At 36.6% G+C, this 16,940-nt stretch overlaps 4 protein-coding genes across 6 annotated transcripts; 2 read left to right on the top strand and 2 right to left on the bottom strand.

The window, feature by feature from the left end:
- Nucleotides 1-35: 35 nt before the first annotated feature.
- Nucleotides 36-6,116, bottom strand: LOC131674471 (GON-4-like protein). The gene is made up of 15 exons (XM_058953172.1): nt 5,434-6,116; nt 5,035-5,334; nt 4,694-4,965; nt 4,359-4,624; nt 4,072-4,271; nt 3,651-4,001; nt 3,382-3,574; nt 3,182-3,307; nt 2,598-3,104; nt 2,368-2,524; nt 1,747-2,290; nt 1,435-1,666; nt 872-1,358; nt 517-791; nt 36-445 (listed from the first exon to the last, which is right to left on the bottom strand). Exons 1-15 carry the CDS (start codon nt 5,817-5,819, stop codon nt 395-397), a joined length of 4,347 nt encoding a protein of 1,448 aa, XP_058809155.1. The 5' UTR covers nt 5,820-6,116; the 3' UTR covers nt 36-394.
- Nucleotides 6,117-7,292: 1,176 nt separating this feature from the next.
- On the top strand, nt 7,293-9,029 carry LOC131674478 (putative odorant-binding protein A10). Its single transcript, XM_058953181.1, has 2 exons — nt 7,293-7,603; nt 8,172-9,029. Exons 1-2 carry the CDS (start codon nt 7,438-7,440, stop codon nt 8,321-8,323), a joined length of 318 nt encoding a protein of 105 aa, XP_058809164.1. The 5' UTR covers nt 7,293-7,437; the 3' UTR covers nt 8,324-9,029.
- Nucleotides 9,030-11,315: 2,286 nt separating this feature from the next.
- LOC131674477 (ejaculatory bulb-specific protein 3-like) lies at nt 11,316-13,260 on the top strand. The gene is made up of 2 exons (XM_058953180.1): nt 11,316-11,846; nt 12,667-13,260. The coding sequence occupies exons 1-2, from the start codon at nt 11,423-11,425 to the stop codon at nt 12,849-12,851; spliced, it is 609 nt and encodes a 202-aa protein (XP_058809163.1). The 5' UTR covers nt 11,316-11,422; the 3' UTR covers nt 12,852-13,260.
- On the bottom strand, nt 12,992-15,710 carry LOC131674473 (cyclin-dependent kinase 10). 3 transcript variants are annotated; one of them, XM_058953176.1, is made up of 6 exons: nt 15,445-15,710; nt 14,608-14,765; nt 13,903-14,503; nt 13,524-13,820; nt 13,316-13,446; nt 12,992-13,131 (listed from the first exon to the last, which is right to left on the bottom strand). In XM_058953176.1, the coding sequence occupies exons 2-6, from the start codon at nt 14,749-14,751 to the stop codon at nt 13,096-13,098; spliced, it is 1,209 nt and encodes a 402-aa protein (XP_058809159.1). In that variant the 5' UTR covers nt 14,752-14,765; nt 15,445-15,710; the 3' UTR covers nt 12,992-13,095. The 3 variants fall into 3 exon arrangements, with proteins under 3 accessions (XP_058809159.1, XP_058809160.1, XP_058809158.1); XM_058953177.1 differs by having other exon boundaries at nt 14,608-14,762; nt 15,607-15,624; XM_058953175.1 differs by lacking the exon at nt 15,445-15,710 and adding an exon at nt 14,903-15,063.
- Between the last annotated feature and the right edge of the window lie 1,230 nt (nt 15,711-16,940).

Here is a 16,940-nt window from a genome sequence, read left to right as displayed (position 1 = left end):
CATTTACAATTAAATAAATTCGATAACAAAAAAGTAAATCAATGAATTATTATTGTACGACCATAGCTAAAATAGCACATTTACATTAGATTTGACATTGTAAACAACGTTTCCTGCAATGTAAACCTACCATAAGACTGGGTTACAATAATTCACATTCAAGTGCATCCGAAATGTACATAACACTATTTCATTACAGTGATGAACAAATACAATTGGATTTTCCTATAATTTAATTGTAAGACTAACTCGTTACGGAAATAAGCGTCGTTAAAGTTTATAAGCTATTATTATTGAATAAATTAAAACTTAAATTTTAAAATATACATTTTTCATTTAATTATATACACTATATAAACCATTTTTTACAAAGCGGGTGTGAAAAGAAAACGAATCACACCATTTTTTCAATTAACGACAGTAGGTATTGGCAACGTTCTTTTACCTAAAAATAAAATAATTAAAATTTTAAATCCGTCATACATTGTTGCTATTATACGGAATATTATTCGTTACCTGTTCAACGCTTCGATTTTTCAATATTAAACTGACTGTGTAAAAAGTTTTTTCGGAATAGTCTTTCTGAACATGTTCCAACAATACCTTATCGTCCTGCATTGTCCATGGTAAGTCAGAACAAGTTTTTTCAGCATCGACAGTCGTGCTATTATCAGAGTCACTTGAAGCTTCTATTTTTCGGATGCCCGTTGAAAAATGTTCAACCTTTTCAGGGCTAATCGAAGTATCATCTTCGTGGCTATCAGTACTTAATTCTCCTAATTTACTACCAACTAAAGAATAAAAAAATTAAGCAACAGAATATTAATTTCAGTTTATTATTATTTTGTATTGAAGCATAATATCTACTTACATATATCTTCTGAATAATCATCGTTTGTGTTGCTCGCACTTCCTTCTTCAAATTCCGTTTGCTCTATATTCGCGCAGTCTTCATTTTGATCATCTTCAGTCTTGAAATCACTTTTAACTTTTTTATCAGTCTTCTTTTCTCTTTTAATTTTAACAGGATTCGACTGTACTTTCGAAAGTTTTTTAGTCTCTGTAGACTTAGTTGGAGATTTTGTACTTTTTCTCGATTTCGATCTATCACTATCCTCATTTTCTTTTAAAGGTGAAATTTTTGTTGAAAAGCCTTTAATAGCAGATTCTTCTGATATAGAATCACGTTTGGAAGATTTTCTTCGTTTTTTTTCTGGTGGACAAGGAACTATTTTTTCGTTTGTTTTTAGTGAAACCCGTGAGATGTTTTCCAGCTTCTCATCATCGGCACCAGGAAACGTTATTTTAGCAGGCCTCAAACCTTCTGATGTTTGCAAATATATTCTCCCATTCAAAAACTAAAAATTATATAAATGAAGAACAAATACGTGACATATCTTATGACATCACAGAAATAAAAATTTTTCCATTTACCCGGGTACCACATGAAGCGCAGTGTTCGTTTATTCCTTTCAATTTCGTATCATCCACGATACTGTGGCATTCACATTTACAACTATCTCCTCCATAAGGATCTTCTTGGGGTGTAGAAACTGGTAGTTCAATATTTTCATATAATTCTGGAGCATCTACGTCGTAGGTTTTATTTTTGTCATGCGGACCGACAGGACATGTTAAATTTTCAAACATATGTGCAGCAAACAAACTGTTCCAGAAATTAAAATTGAAATAAAAAAATAATTTTATTTTGTTACTATAATAATGATTTTCAATACTGAGACTTACGTGTCTGGTGGTTTTCCTGTAGGTATAACTTGTTGAAACATATCCATGATCAAAGGGTGCCCCTTCAATGCTGTACCCATGATAGTCTGGGCACTTTCCACTGTTATATAGGGATCGGAAGCCATTTGGGTTATTGCCTGCATAACTTTTGCTATACGTGATGGTTGCTTTGCGAAATACATTTGAGTGACATTGATGAATTCTTTCATTTTTAGCATCATTGTATGCTCCACGGATTTGTCAATTAAAGCTGCCTGATTCGGCGTTAAAAATAACAGAAAATCAGAGCATAAATCTGGATATTCATACAACTTATCACAGACTTCTTGATAAAGCTCAACTGAAATTTTGTCTTTGTATTCGTCATTCTTTTCTATGATTTGGGACGAAAGACTTTTATTTTGTAAATAATCTGAACTCGTTTCAGGCGAATTTTCTATTTTTTCACTGTAATCCAAAAATATTTTCAATACTGTCTTGAATAACTCTGGATCTTTTGATTCCAATTTGAGATGAATTTTTTGTAGAAAAGAAGTTGCAAATTCTGTTGAAAACAAAGCATTATATTTTCTTATATTACAGTACAGGATAATTATGAGTTGTAATAACGCAAAGACTTACTCGTCGCTCTTTCTTCTTCATTTATATTGTTTTCAGCTTCCAGTAATCTTTTCAAGTTTTCTAATTCTCTTGCTTGTTTTGTTTTCTTTCGACTTGTTGCATTCTTTTTTATTGTAGTACTAGCTAACATCAGTTCAGCAATTTCATCTTCGTTATCCTAAATAAATTCAAAAACACAATAATAAAAAGAAGAATAGTAAATAAATTAAAAATTACATTACGAGTCTTACTCCTTTTGTAAATGACGAAGCATCGTCGTCGTTCTTATCAAGGCTATCTTCTTTATTTTCATTAGAATGAGTGATTGAAGTTGAGCCCTTTGAAGATAATGTTTGAGCTAATAATTTCATATTTTGTGCACTTTTAATTTTGGCCAATCGTGGAGTTGTCATTCTCAAACGAGTAGGTCTTGATTCTTCTTCATCAGTTTCACAAGTTTTTACGCTTTCAGCCGACTCCACATCAGATTCAGCCTCACTTGGTTTTGATTGAATTGTTTTTATTTTTGTAGAGCTACATCTCGTAGATGAAGTAGCTGCATCATCTTTTTGTGGTGTTACCAATGGAGGCATGTGTAACATGTTGACAATGGGATTCCTCAATTCATGAGAGATGACTTCTGGCTCACTCTGATTTAAAATGTCATCTACAGAAACTGTAAAAAAGTCATCTTTTTTACTTTGTGTTTTACTAGAATACATTAATGCCGTAAATTCTTCACTGTTTTCACTTTCCAACTGTAATTTTAATATTTCAGAAAGTTATGTTTTAAATAATTGTTTAACAAATAAATGATAATGATTTTATAACTTACCTCTTTTATAAATAATTGCCAAACTGGAGATAAAAAATCAGTTGGTTGGTCTCTTGGAGCTATTGCATTATATTCACTTAATAAACAATGTTGTGTTCTTGGGGCTGATCTATGAGTATAATAATACTGAAAATAATATTGGATAAAAAAAGCTATAAAAATATAAAAGCATTGGCTATTATAAAATACAGTCTTAATACCTTGATAGGATTAGGTTCCTTACAAAGTCTACGTTTATTTATATGACGCATTATGCCCATCACATCACGGGTAGGCAATAAATATTTCTTTATTTCTTTCACTGCATCAGCAGTTTTATGACAGTTTCTATTGAATTTCTTTTTTATTAATTGAACGTGCGGTAAAAATTGTTCCAGTCCCAGAGCTATAAGACTAAAAATGAAAAAAGCTTTTTAAATTATCTCAATTTCATGTAACAATAAAAAGAGACAATAGTAAAGTTACACACTGTTCTTCAGCCGGTAAATACGGATAGTTAATTTTTTTTCTGTCGAACTTTGTAATAAGATTTTCTTTCTTAGTGTAGAAACTGTTAGGGAATACGTCTGGCAGTAATTGGGGATGCATTAACGCTTTGCTATTAGCCATTATTTTGACTAACTCCACATGAAAAACAGGTTTGTATTTTTTTCTAGCTTTGGAATATGTCTTCTCCATTTCTACTTGATAAGTTATAAAATGACTATATTCCTCAGAAAAATCTGGATCACTTAATCTTGATTCCCAATCTGAGACTAATGCCAAAGAATCGGCCAAATTTTGAGCATTGAATTCGGAACTTTCACCCCAAGCCAAATGTCTGCAATGAAAAAAAAAATTTCATTGCAACAGAAACATTAGAAGATTATTGAAATAATTATATTCAGTACTTCAAAGAATTCAAGTAACTTCTGCTTTCAGTCGCCACAGTATGTAATTTAGGATGCTTATAAGTCATAAGAAATTGCTGAGTCAACAATTGAACATGCTGAGAAAGTTGAATAGATAATAGGTATAATTGATTAGGATTAACAAGTTTTGGTAATTCTGGTTCTGCTAACACTGGTATCAGTTCAATCATAGTGTTTGTCTGAAAATAGAAATACAAAGAATAAAAAAAATGAGAAAACTAATTTGGTTTTTCTTCTGAAGAATTATTAAGTACTTGTTAACTTACTCGTGGTGGATCCTGCACTACTAATTCAAATGAATTGTCGGGAGTTTTTCTTTTCTTTTGTTTTTGTAATTCTGGTGATTGTTGTATTGACAGTTGTAATTGAGATTGAATTTGTTGTTGCTGTAATTGTTGCTGTTGTTGTTCATGTTGTTGTTCTTGTTGTCGACTATATTGATCAGCAAATTCATCAAGTTCGGCCATGAGAGTTTTCAGTTCTTTCTTTGAAATTTTAACTGCTCTGTCTTCTCTTAATTCTTCTTTATCCACTAGAATATTTTGTGAATGTTATTGCAATATTAATAACTATTATAATTTAAAATTAAAAAAATACATACATAATTCTGTGTCTTCATCCTCTAATATATTATACTCGGGATCTGCTTCAGGATCATCCTCAATAGTAATCTCTTTTGGAAGAGGCTGTGTATATAATTCCTTTAAGAAATCTATATATTCATCACCTGGTTCATTCCAATCATACATATCAGTTGTAATATCTGGAGGAATGAAAGCTTGCTCTATTTGCTCTACAGGTGTTTCTTTCAATGAAAGTTTTGAACGAGTTCTATGCACTATACTTTCTTTGTCAGTTGGTATATGTAGAGTACTGTGATAATTGCAAATTAATAATAAAATCAAAGAACATCATAAATAAAATCATAAATAATTTACTTACTTTTGTGGTACTTTAAAGACTCCTGCATCATATTGCACTTCAGATGTATCTTTAATTTCCAGGCACGAAGATAAATCTCCACATGTTGCTGGTATTGATGGCATAGAATCTATATCATTTCCTGTAGAGCCATCAATATCTTTTTCATCGTCACTTTGTTGATCTTGATCAGGATGATATTCCTCGTCAGATGAATCTTCTGAATAATCTTTTTCTATTAATATCTTAGCTTCTGAAGTAGTTGAATTTTTCATAGGTGTAATTGGCCACTGGACATCGGGTTGATTCATTGCTAACTCTCTATGACCAAAAAATATTAAATATATAATTTTATAAATATAAAATAACTTGAACTGTGAGAAAATTATTTCTAGGGATACATAAATTGAAAATACATACTTAGCTTTTGCTCTAGTAAGCTTTGGTTCAAAAACCATATCGTTATCTCCTTTTGTTAACTTTTTATGAACCATTGCCATAACATGTTCATTTGAAATGACATGTTTTAGAATGTTTTTAACATTAGTAGCAGTCAGTTTCGTTTTAGCTGCTTTAGCATCCAACTGTCTTTCAATTTCTTCTTCCATTTCATTTATAAAGAATGTCTCATCTACTTCCTGTCGCTTTAATTTATCATTATCATCAAAATGATCAACTTCTGAGACATCAATTTGCAATCCAGTGGTTTCTGAATCCAATGAATCGTCACTGTCAACACTACCCAGATCCACATTATCAAAAGTAAACGAAAAGGATAGATTGTTCTCTTCTGGTAAGTTTTCCATCTTGATTTATGCTAAATGATAATAATTAGAAACTGACGTTCACACACTGAAAATGTCAAGTACAACATGTAATTCACAAAAGTGCACACAATTTTTGAAATATCAAAGAGGTTATATCTGTTTTGTTTACGGATCAAGTATGAACTACAGTACAGAATATGTACTTAATTTGTATTTGAAAATATCAGTTTGGAGGTAATGTAAAAGTATCGAGCGTAATCACCATAAAAATAAAGAATCTGTAATTGATTTTATGAACGTAAATGAAATATCCAAAAAATTGTACAATTGATGAGTACCGTGTTTATTTATCGTATATGGCGCGCTTCTTGTGGGTTTGTTATATATCTGAATCTTATAAAGTATAAATATAAGAGACGAGACGCGCGCGGCGCGCCGCGCATTCGTCACCTTGGCTTGTTTTTACCTGGAATAAAGGCGGGAAAAAAGAAAATAATCGTTCACACATATGTACGATATACAGCATTTTCAATAAAATTTGAAGTTACTACAAATAATAAGACAAAATATAGATCATTTTATCTGTTGGCCTGATCTTTGTCAGAGCCGACTGTCAAATAGCTTATATACCTGGGTTGGGTTTTATGGTTATTGAAATTATTAAGAATCGAACGAAAATATAGTTAAAATTCAATTTTTTCATTGGCTTATATTTGTTGAATTTGTTGAAATTGATGTATTAACGAAGAGCTTGGGTTGTCTTGCAAATCGATACCTTCGGCCAAAAAGAAATTACAGCTTCGTACTTTGGGCGTCTTTTAATAAACTAATAAGAATAAATCGACAACGAATAAAATTATGAAACTGTGTAGCAATTTTTTTAGAATCATAAGAGCTTCCCATTAAAAGCAACACACATTGAAAAAGGTCTTTTCTGCAAGAAATATTTGATATGTTATAAAAAGTGCCATTTTCGAGGGTTATTTGCACTTTGCGCAATAACTAATGGACGAAAATAATCGCGCGATGGCTCAGATTGTAGCTTTTAATATTCTCCACAACTGTTATGCGACATTTTTTTCGCTAGACTGCATACTCTGGCTTGCAGGAATAAAAAAATCTATTTTCGCCACAGTCCATCGTGAAATTTTTGCACGAAACAGGCCTTTTTTGTCTCTATTGATTGGACTATAATTATGAGGCTCGTTCGACAGTTGTTCAACCGCTGCATGTCGCATAAACAAATTAATTTAAAGGTTTTCGTACAACGAAGCAATATCGCGAAGCTTGCGCTCGTATTAGGCGGCTAAACCGTGATTGTTGCATTGTTGAGTAGATCGAGAGATCGATCGACAATTAAGCGACAATCGAAGGCGGAAGAGCGATTAGAGAGGAAAACGCATTTTCCCAGAAACGTACCGTTATAGGCGGCTCTTTCATCGGGAAATGACCGCTTCGGGGCGGAGATTGTTACAGCAAATTAGAGCTGCCACCTGTATATTAAGGGCTGTCGACTGGTTGCTCGGGACACTCTTGGTCAGGACGCGCAACCGGCACTATACGCTTGTAGCCGATTCACTGTGATTCCACGAGCCGTTCGGTCGCGTATCTATACGTTATCGGAACCTTTTCGCTGCACTTCCCAACCTCGGCAACCATGAAACACGCCTGCGTCGCCACTAGCCTGGTGGTGCTGATACTCGCACTCTCCGTCCGCGCCCAAAACGTCGACCTGCTGCTGCGGAATAAGATCCTCGTCACCCGGGAGATCAGCTGCGTCCTCGGACGCATGCCCTGCGACATCATCGGCAAGCAAATCACAGGTACGACATTCATTTTGTTCCGATTCAACGATCGCTCGTTTCGTCGAAATTCGTTGTACAGTCGTAGTGAGTTCAAGACTTACAATTCGAATTGCAGATAATTTACCGACTTATTCTTGCCGCCAATGATCACATAAAGTACAAGCTCCTTCGAGACACGTTATCGTTAACACGATCGCATTGACGCGTTGCGATTGTTCATCTTACTTATTTATTGACAGTCGTTGCCTTCGTTTGCCAAATAAGCGCTCTCAATCTAACGTATATTTACAAGCTTACGCGTACGCGTCTGTTGACGTATAATCGAATTGCCGGTCAGTTCAACCGTCGTTGCTGCCGGCATAAGGAAGGATTTGCGCGCCCAAAACGTATTCGAAGCGTCAGCCTGCGGGATTTTCCAAAGGCATTTCCCGGCGTGTGCACGACAGCGACGCGGACGACGTGATTTCCATAACGAGCTTCGACTGTACCGAGTGACAAGAGAGCTCGCACTAAAAAGTCCGTCGTCTCGTCGGACGAGACGGAGATCGAAACGGATTATTTTTAATGCGACTCGTTGTATTAAAAGGTTTGCTACCGGAGGCTTTGAACAATAACTGCCGTCGGTGCACCAGGGAAGAGGCATCCAACGCCAAGAAGCTCATAGCCTTCATGAAGAAGAACCGTCCGAACGACTGGATCACGATCGTCCAGATGTACGGCAAACCAAAAGCCGTCTAGTGGACATACGTGGCGCGCGCTCCTCTTGGAAATAATCGCTTTCACGATTTTGGATTTGGAAATTTCGCTTTCCGTGCAATTTCTATCGCAGTTCACCAGCTGATGACTAAATGACCTTAATGTTATACTATATTATGTTTTTTTGATCTTTATATTATAATAACGACGTGTACTATCGTTGACTTTCGTAGGATTGCGCTGAACGTCAATGTTTGGTTCGCAGGCGAATTCGAAAAATTGCTTCGATACGTGCGTGTGTAGAGAGCTTTCAAAAAGTGTCGATACTCGCGTTAACTATAGATATTAATTACTGAAATGTTGAACATTTTGTTGTGTTTGATGATTTGCGTATTCGATTATACATATAAACACAACGCAAACTATGGATGAGACACGCGCAACGGAATTTGTAGCTGCGAAAGTCTAAGCGAAACACCGAATTTCATAACGCACAACTCTTGTCCTTGACTCTATGGTAAACATTACACGCGCGCAGCTATGTATATATATAGAGAGAATAAGTGAGAGAAAGAGAGAGTGTTTAAGAACTTGAGTCAAGTGTACGAACGCCGCTAATTAAATTATTCTTATCTGTAATAGCCAGTCGTTAATTTCTCATTAATTGTTGTTATACTGAATAAGTGGCGAGTACGTTGTTGCTTATCGTTTTGTACCACGTGCTAATAAAGTTTTCATTAAAATCCAATCAGCCGTTTTATTTTCCTGCATGGTCGAACACGCGTAGACGGAGGTACGTCTGACGCTAGCCGGTGCGCCACTACTTGCTGCGCCGCAGCGCGGAAGCTCTCGGCGAATTAGGCTTATCGCCGCCGAACTTTCTCTTTGTGCGGGCGTCGAGCGCACGGATCCTTGAAAAATAACGAGCGTTGCGGCATTGGGGGGGGGGGGGGGGGGGGGCTGCATCGACGTGTCGATCGCTTTGACGCTCTCGAGAGACGAACGTGACTCGCTTACGCGGGATCGCCAGAAAAGTTGGTGCGCGCGCGATAGCCACGCGGAGAGAGAAGCGAGACGCGAGCAAACCAGTTTTTGATTCACAAGCCAGAAGCGAGCTCGTGCATACGCGTATAAATGCGCGTTCGATGGGGGGGGGGGGGGGGGAGACGCAGCGAGCACGCACTGACAAGTAATCTCTCCGAGGAGAGCAGCTCTTCTGCTGCTCGGAAACGTCGCGCTTTCTCTGTGTCGTTGGCTACAGGTATACCTCGCTCGCGCGCGCACGTCTTTCGTCATTGCAACCTTTCGATACGCGAGGGCGCGCCGAGAGAGCCGATAAGCGCCAACGTCAACAGCACACGGGCACATTTTTCGATTAACCGCTCTCACGTACGTACATCAATGTTACGTAGAACATTGGTGTACGTACTGTCTCTCTCTCTCTCTCTTTTTCTCTCTGTCAATGTACAGACGCAATTCCGTTTTAGGAAAAGGTCGGCTCTCGGTCACTGCACCTAATTCTGCTATTGTTGTCTTGTGCTTCTCCTACCTAGCGTAGAAACGAAAGTGAGCTCCTCTCCGTGGGAGGTCGACTGGATTTTTCGTCGACGTGTGCTATCGTTCCGTTATATAGGCCTTCAAGAGCCAAGTGTTCGTCCGTTTGGAATTCAAAACTGCTTTGAACCTTTACTTTCTATCTTATTGTGCCCGGAACAATGCTAACGATTGTTTATCCACATTTGATTCGGCTTTGAAGCCAACTCCGACAATGTTGTTTTTTTCATTCTAACTATTGAAATGTGATAACACATAGATGACCAATTTGCATTCAATGCGAATTATACGATGATTATTCAAACGGCGTACACTTTTTTTGCGTGTAAATTTAATGCGTAAAATAAATAATGCTGTTCTGAAATATAAGCTATTTATAAGTTGGTGTACGTCTTTTAACTGCAATTCGAGGCTTGCATCTACCACTGCGACAAATAATACTATTTTCATCTTTAGGTGAATAAAAACACCACGCGAAAGCTTTTTTTAAATATTTTTATACTTCTGTTGATTTTACTTTGCTTCAAAAAAATTCAAGTCGATCGACAGTTTCAATAAGTTTAAACTATAGTTAATTGTATCATATTGCAATCATTACTTTTTGAAATATTTTTATAATAATGTTTCTGTTCCAATTTATTACACAGGATGCGTCCTAATTCATTTGTGGTATCTATTTTTCCATTAGAGCTCAATGACGTGGATTTCAACGATATAGCAGTAAAGCCACGATCGATTCAAGTGTTTTCGACCGAGCATCTGTTCAGCCTGCAATGACGAAGTGGGTCGCATGCACGTCGACGCGAGCAATTTGCGCGCTCGCCGCGAATACCAATGAAATGGTCGAAGCACGCACGCGCGACGTCTCGAAATCGCCGGGATCCGGAAAAAGATACGCCACGGTCCCCGATATCGCTCATTGGATGTTAAAGCCGAAAAGCAAAATCGAGTTTCCGTGTCGACACCGTGGGTACGATCTGTGCAAAGCCTTCGAGAACGGTCGACCCAGGCGCGCGCTTTTTATGGTCTCTCTCGCGTTTCGACGCAAGTCCTTTTTGCGCAGCCAGAGGTTCTTTTGGAAAAAAAGCTTGCCCCTTGCACTCGGGGAAAAATACGTCTTTGCGCATTTGCAGACGCGGCTCGCAGGACTCGAAATTCTACACGAACCACGCCACGTTTTGCATTTTCTCAAAGCCTATCGTCACCTGGTTACGTCGTAACAAGGGTGCGAGACCCATTTGTAACAAGGCGATAACGTAGAAGGTTGTTTACGTAACGAGGCTCGGCATCGCGATATCGACATTCTCGGCATTGATCTTAATAGCAGAGAGCGAGCCCCTCGTCCCAAAAGTGATTTTTGGAACGTCAGAGGTGCGCTCGACAGCCCACGGCGAGGCAAAGCAAGGTGATCAATCGTCGCGAGCAGGTTCACTGATCTGACTGTTGCGGGCCAGCGTGGAATGAAGCGTACGCAGAGAAGCCCACGATCTGACGCCCAAGGCGATATCGCAGCCCGAGCAGAGGTTGCAAGTTGCGGCGCAGGACGAACGCGCGCAAAGGCCGCCGCCTCGACGCTCGCGCGACGTTATGCAACGGCCGATACCGCGAGAGGTTCTGGTTTTTCCAGCGATCGTGCTCCTTCCGAGAGCGGCGCGAGCGCCAGCGCTCTTCTTTTTCATCAACGCGGAGAAACCCCTCCAACAGTCAACACTTCCGCGGCTGCTATATAAGAGCTCCTCGCTCTCCGCTCGCTCGGTCACTCGCCTCCTCGCTCGCGTGCATATCACTCTCGGCTCTTCCTCTCATATGCGCGCTTCGAACATGAGCAAAATCTGCAGCTTGGTCCTCTGTTGCGTCGCTTTGATTCTGGCTGTCGATGCCGTCGAGTACACCAACAAGTACGACAACGTCGACGTCGATAGAATCTTGCAGAACGGACGGGTGCTCAGTAATTATATCAAGTGCATGCTCGACGAGGGCAATTGCACCCCCGACGGACGTGAATTCAAGAGTAAGTATTGCAGTTGTGATTTGACGCTACTGTGCCACTTCACCATTTTACAAAAGACATCTTTTGGAATAAAAGAATCTACTATTAACGCAGTGCTAATTTTTTTTTTGTTTTTTTTTAAATAATTCTTCCATTTTTATCTAAACCGATTTTTCTTGGCAATTAGAGCCATTTTATTCCTTTTTTTTATTTTACTTTTTTTTCCCTGGTGTATACCTATTACTTCATCTACAACTTTTTATAATTTCAGTTTTTTTAGTAAAGCTTTATAAAATGTCAACGGAACGATGTGACCGTAATATTATATACAGCATTACATTGAGCAAGCTCTTAACTTTATTACTCATACATTAACTAACTACTATATAATAACGTGACGTGAAAACCAAACCGGATTAACCTTACACGGATAGTGCATTGAATTCACAATAAATCTAATTGAATATTGCAAATATTCAACAAGTTGAAGCTTGTATTGAAAGATAATAGTCGCAACTTACAACAGCACGATTTATATAAATACACTTCCGCCGTATATAAGCGAGATGATTGATGCACATCCAGACGGCTTTGCTTTTCACCAATGAGATAAGTTCAATATACTTTCTCTGTCTGTCATGCGCGGAACGTTACATAATCCGCACAGTTTGAACTTTCACGTTCAATTTGTAAGCCGGTTTCTATTATGTAGATATGCACTACGTATTTTTGACCGCAAATATAGAATGTATCACTGAATCATCTCATCGTGCGCAGATAGTTGAATTTACTAAAATTAAAATTAAGAAACGTTTTACGAATGAAAAATTTTTTTCCTCAGGAATACTCCCGGATGCACTTGCCAGTGGCTGCAATAAGTGCAACGAAAAACAGAAGGCTACTGCGGACAAAGTTATCAATCATCTGATGAAAAGACGCCCAGCCGACTGGGAAAGGTTGCTCAAAAAGTACGACCCTAAGGGTGAATTCAAAAAGCGCTTCGAAGCACAAGGAAGGAAAATTTAAATTTTCGACAAACCATTCAGACTTGTAAAATAAAAATGTGTATTATTACACTATTGAAAATATGTCTTTTATACAAACACAAACAATTGTTTTGTAATCGGAATGAATTGAATTATTTCGAAATTTTACACTTTTTACGTTAAGTTATAACATTACGGCCAATCTTATTTAAGTTTCAAAACATCCAAACGGTTCATGATTCCTAATTCAGCATATCGTCAATTAAATCAGCAACTCGTTCAACTCATTCGACACGTCGTTTCTTAACTAGGGATCCAAGCTGAAATAAAATTTTAAAAATTATAAAATTTCATGCTTGCTATGAAAATATAAAGACTGTTCATTTAATATTATTCCAGATGAATAAGTAATTAGTTGAATAAGTGAATATTATGAAATCGTTACTTGAGTAAATATATTTTGAAAAAGTTTCTTTTTTATAGTTATATTTATTTTTCAATTACCAAGTCAGAGACTGATGGCAGGTTGCTTGTTTGATCATTGACAGTAGCTTCTAACTCTCGGCCGTCTTTTTGTGCAGTTTTCTTTAGATTTCTATGTTGGGGGAAAGTTGGCATCAACTTTGGATCACAAGCTAAAAATATTTTGTAATAGTATAAAATGCTAATTTTTATAAAAATAGATAAAGTTCGATAATTGTTGATGACTTACGAAGAGGTGCTTCCTTAAAGTAACTACTTTGTAAACATTCTTCAGCAGTAGCTCGTTTCTTTGGGTCATACATGAAGAGGAAATTAAGTAACCTAAGACCTGCAGCGCTCAACCAAGGAAATCTTTGTTTTAAATTATTATAAGGTTGCTGTTTGAGCGTAAAATTTTGTAGAGCAGGTAGTGCATTGAATTCAGGCCATATGGCTTCACTAGGAGTTCCTAATAAATCAACTATTAATTCCAATTGTTGAATCTCTGACCTTCCAGGCAACAGAGGTCTATGTCCTAGAAGTTCACCTAGGAAAATTTTTATAATTATGATATATGAAAAATGATTCAATTAACATTACTAAGAAAATACAAGATATCAATCATTTACCTAAAATACAACCAGCTGCCCACATATCCACTGAGGTTGTTTGGGTTTTGGCTTGTAAAAGTAATTCTGGAGCTCTATACCAGAGTGTTACAACTCTAGGTGTCATTGGTTTCAATGGTAAACCAAACCATCTAGCAAGACCAAAATCTGCAATCTTGACACATCCTTTATCCGTCATTAGTAAATTGGATACTTTCAAATCCCTATGTACAACAAAGTTTTGATGTAGGTATTTCAATCCTTTTAAAACTTGGAGCATGATGCACTTGACTTGACTTTCAGAAAATGGTGCTTGCATGTTATCAAGTAGGCTCGCAAGATCTTGTTCACAATATTCCATAGCTAAGAATATACTTTCCAAACTTTTTCCTACAACAACTTCTTTTAACTGGACAATATTATCATGCTTACAAGACAAAAGCACACTGATTTCTCTAAGACCACTAATTGGTAAGCCATCTTTTTCTTGTTCCATTCGTACTTTCTTTAAAGCTACAACTTTGTCACTCTTCGTGTCTCTTGCTCGATAAACAATACCATAAGTACCTTCACCAATACGATTCAGTTTTTCAAATTCTGACACAAACCTACACTTGCCAAGCTAAAAAACATCATTTATAAGTTTATTATACATTATCTCTAGTGAATCAATCTATTATCAATAGTGAAATTTCATGTCATTTAAAAAGTTCTTATTTTACTCACAATATCCTGTTCTGGTATTTCCATGGGTTTGCCAGTTAAAAATGATGTAAGAACTCCTTTTCGTTGTATTGGAGCTGAGGGATCTGGTCCTCCTTCAAGTGAACTCTTTTTTTCAGTATCATTTGTATCACCAATTTTCTTCATGGTGTTTTCGTCTGCTGCTCCATAAATAATAAATTATATATTTAGAAAAAAAGTTGACAAATGAACGATATTATTATAATTGAACAGATTAACTAAATCGGATGGACACACAACATGATAAGTATCTATATTTGCTTTCAATGCAGTTTACCTTTCGTCATTTTGTTGTTGCGAATATATAAATCGTTATTATATAAATTAAGCAATTAATAAATCGGCGACGTTAGACAATCAATAATATAAGTTAATTTACATTAACCAGCTTGTTTTTGATAACCTGATACTTTCACCGCTAACGTTGTTCAACTTCAACTTAACCTATAAATGTAAATAGCCAATCGCCCTCTATGCAATCGCCATAGTTGGCATTTCCAAAATTCCAAGTCCAAGATTCCACGATGCGTAATTTAATGTTTATAATTTAATGTTTAATAAAATAAATACATAACCACAAGCGTCTCAAGCAACACTGACACCGTATAGAGATGTATAAAACCAAACTAAAATTTATAGACTTGAAAATAAAAAATAAGAGAGGGTCTGAGAAATTAATTATTTATTTAATTATGAAATCTATGCACATATTTCTGGCTGATAATTCAATGACTTGTTGATATTGTTTGAAAATATGAGTTTTCAAATTTGTCAAAAATAGAAACAGTATATAGTAACATTTTGAGATGACGAACATACCGAAAAAAAAAAGCGAACTCGGGGGCGCGTTGAACGTTCATGCGATTCCACCTTCTACTTTTAATATCATTACAATAATCAAGTCTGGTTTTTATTGGTAAGATTATTTTAGTATTCATCCTCCAACTATCCTTCAACACCTTATCTATCTCTCACTATCACCTTCTTTTTCTATTTTTTAATTTTCTCTTAGTCGATTTTTGAATAAGGACTTAACCTCAATAACTCATCTCGTGGGGCGGCCGGCTCCGGCCCCCCAGCCCCCGATTGAGAAGAGTATTAACGACAAAAAAAATCATTTGAACCACAGCTAACTAACAGATGTTGAAATGTCAACTCCATCAGACCAAACAAGGAATAAAAGACTCTTAAATGAAAACAATACATCATTGCCTGAAAAACTCCCTAAAAGAAATCATAATCCTAAAAATTATTCGCGATTTTCCCAAGAAACTCAATTTTCATAATCACAAAGAATGGAATTGCCTAAAATTGAAGAATTCCCATATGACATTACCCCCCCCCCCCCCCCCCCCGTACAAAATAATTGTACAACCTGCAAAACTTGATAACAATAAGATGAGCTAAACCAAACACTCATAACCCCAATTCAAATTGCTAATCATATCATCCCGTTATTCCCTAATGGCCCAATCGATGAATACATCAGATCAGGCAGAAATAAAGTAGCAATAGTTACACATAATCGCAAAGTCGCCAACTCAATTCTCAAACTAGAATACTTCAAAAATAACAACCTAAACGCCCTTATACCGAGCTCATTTATTTAAAAAAAATGTGTAATTAAACAAATTCCAACAAACATCACAGAATAAGAGATCATTAACAACCTAGAATTAGTATCACCAATTTCTACTTTACCGATAGTCAATGTGAGAAGATTCAATAGAAAAGTGATTCAAAATGACACATATATATATATAATTCGATTATTTAGTACCAACACTACCGGTAGTGAGTAAAAGTGACTGTTGTTTAAAACTGTAGCGCCGAACGTACCACATTTAATGTTCAAATATCAGGTCTACAATTTACTTTTCAAATTTTCATGAATATAGCTTATTGATGAGTATGCTAATGTAAAAAAAGTTTTTGGGATGATTAATACATATCATTTATATATATTTTCTTCTTCTCATATATTCAACTACTTACATAAAATTAAGGCCTAATTACACTAATTGTAGTTGAAAGTCTATCAATTCTCTAACATTTGCCATCTTATAGACTGCAATAATGTAAAGGTTAGATAGGCGTTCATGAAATGTGGTACGTTCGGCGCTACAGTTTTAAACAGTCACTTTTGCTCACTACCGGTAGTGTTGGTACTAAATAATCGAGCTAGATATTTTTAGTGATGTTACTAGAGTTGCGATTCGCGTCCGTACCCGTCCGCATCCGTACGTATGTACACCCAACGTGGATTGAATCGCGACCCCCCCCAGTTAGGTTGGTATGAGACTATGAGTGCTACT

Source organism: Phymastichus coffea, unplaced genomic scaffold (assembly GCF_024137745.1).
Source record: "Phymastichus coffea isolate CEN01 unplaced genomic scaffold, Cenicafe_Pcof_1.1 PCOF00247, whole genome shotgun sequence".
Classification (NCBI taxonomy): domain Eukaryota; kingdom Metazoa; phylum Arthropoda; class Insecta; order Hymenoptera; family Eulophidae; genus Phymastichus; species Phymastichus coffea.
Note: the sequence above shows the minus strand (reverse complement) of the source record. Positions and strands in the feature narration are given on the sequence as shown.

Bases quoted from the DNA above. Each gene is read 5' to 3' on its own strand.
- LOC131674471 (XM_058953172.1), bottom strand. From the start codon at position 5,819: ATGGAAAACTTACCAGAAGAGAACAATCTATCCTTTTCGTTTACTTTT. The intron at 3,575-3,650 runs GTGTGTAACTTT...TTTCATTTTTAG, and splicing joins TATTTACCGGCTGAAGAACA to TCTTATAGCTCTGGGACTGG. The intron at 792-871 runs GTAAGTAGATAT...TTTATTCTTTAG, and splicing joins TGATTATTCAGAAGATATAT to TTGGTAGTAAATTAGGAGAA.
- LOC131674478 (XM_058953181.1), top strand. From the start codon at position 7,438: ATGAAACACGCCTGCGTCGCCACTAGCCTGGTGGTGCTGATACTCGCA. The intron at 7,604-8,171 runs GTACGACATTCA...TTGTATTAAAAG, and splicing joins CATCGGCAAGCAAATCACAG to GTTTGCTACCGGAGGCTTTG.
- LOC131674477 (XM_058953180.1), top strand. From the start codon at position 11,423: ATGCAACGGCCGATACCGCGAGAGGTTCTGGTTTTTCCAGCGATCGTG. The intron at 11,847-12,666 runs GTAAGTATTGCA...TTTTTTCCTCAG, and splicing joins CGACGGACGTGAATTCAAGA to GAATACTCCCGGATGCACTT.
- LOC131674473 (XM_058953175.1), bottom strand. The intron at 14,504-14,607 runs GTGAGTAAAATA...GATGTTTTTTAG, and splicing joins AAATACCAGAACAGGATATT to CTTGGCAAGTGTAGGTTTGT. The intron at 13,821-13,902 runs GTAAATGATTGA...AAATTTTCCTAG, and splicing joins GGCAGCTGGTTGTATTTTAG to GTGAACTTCTAGGACATAGA.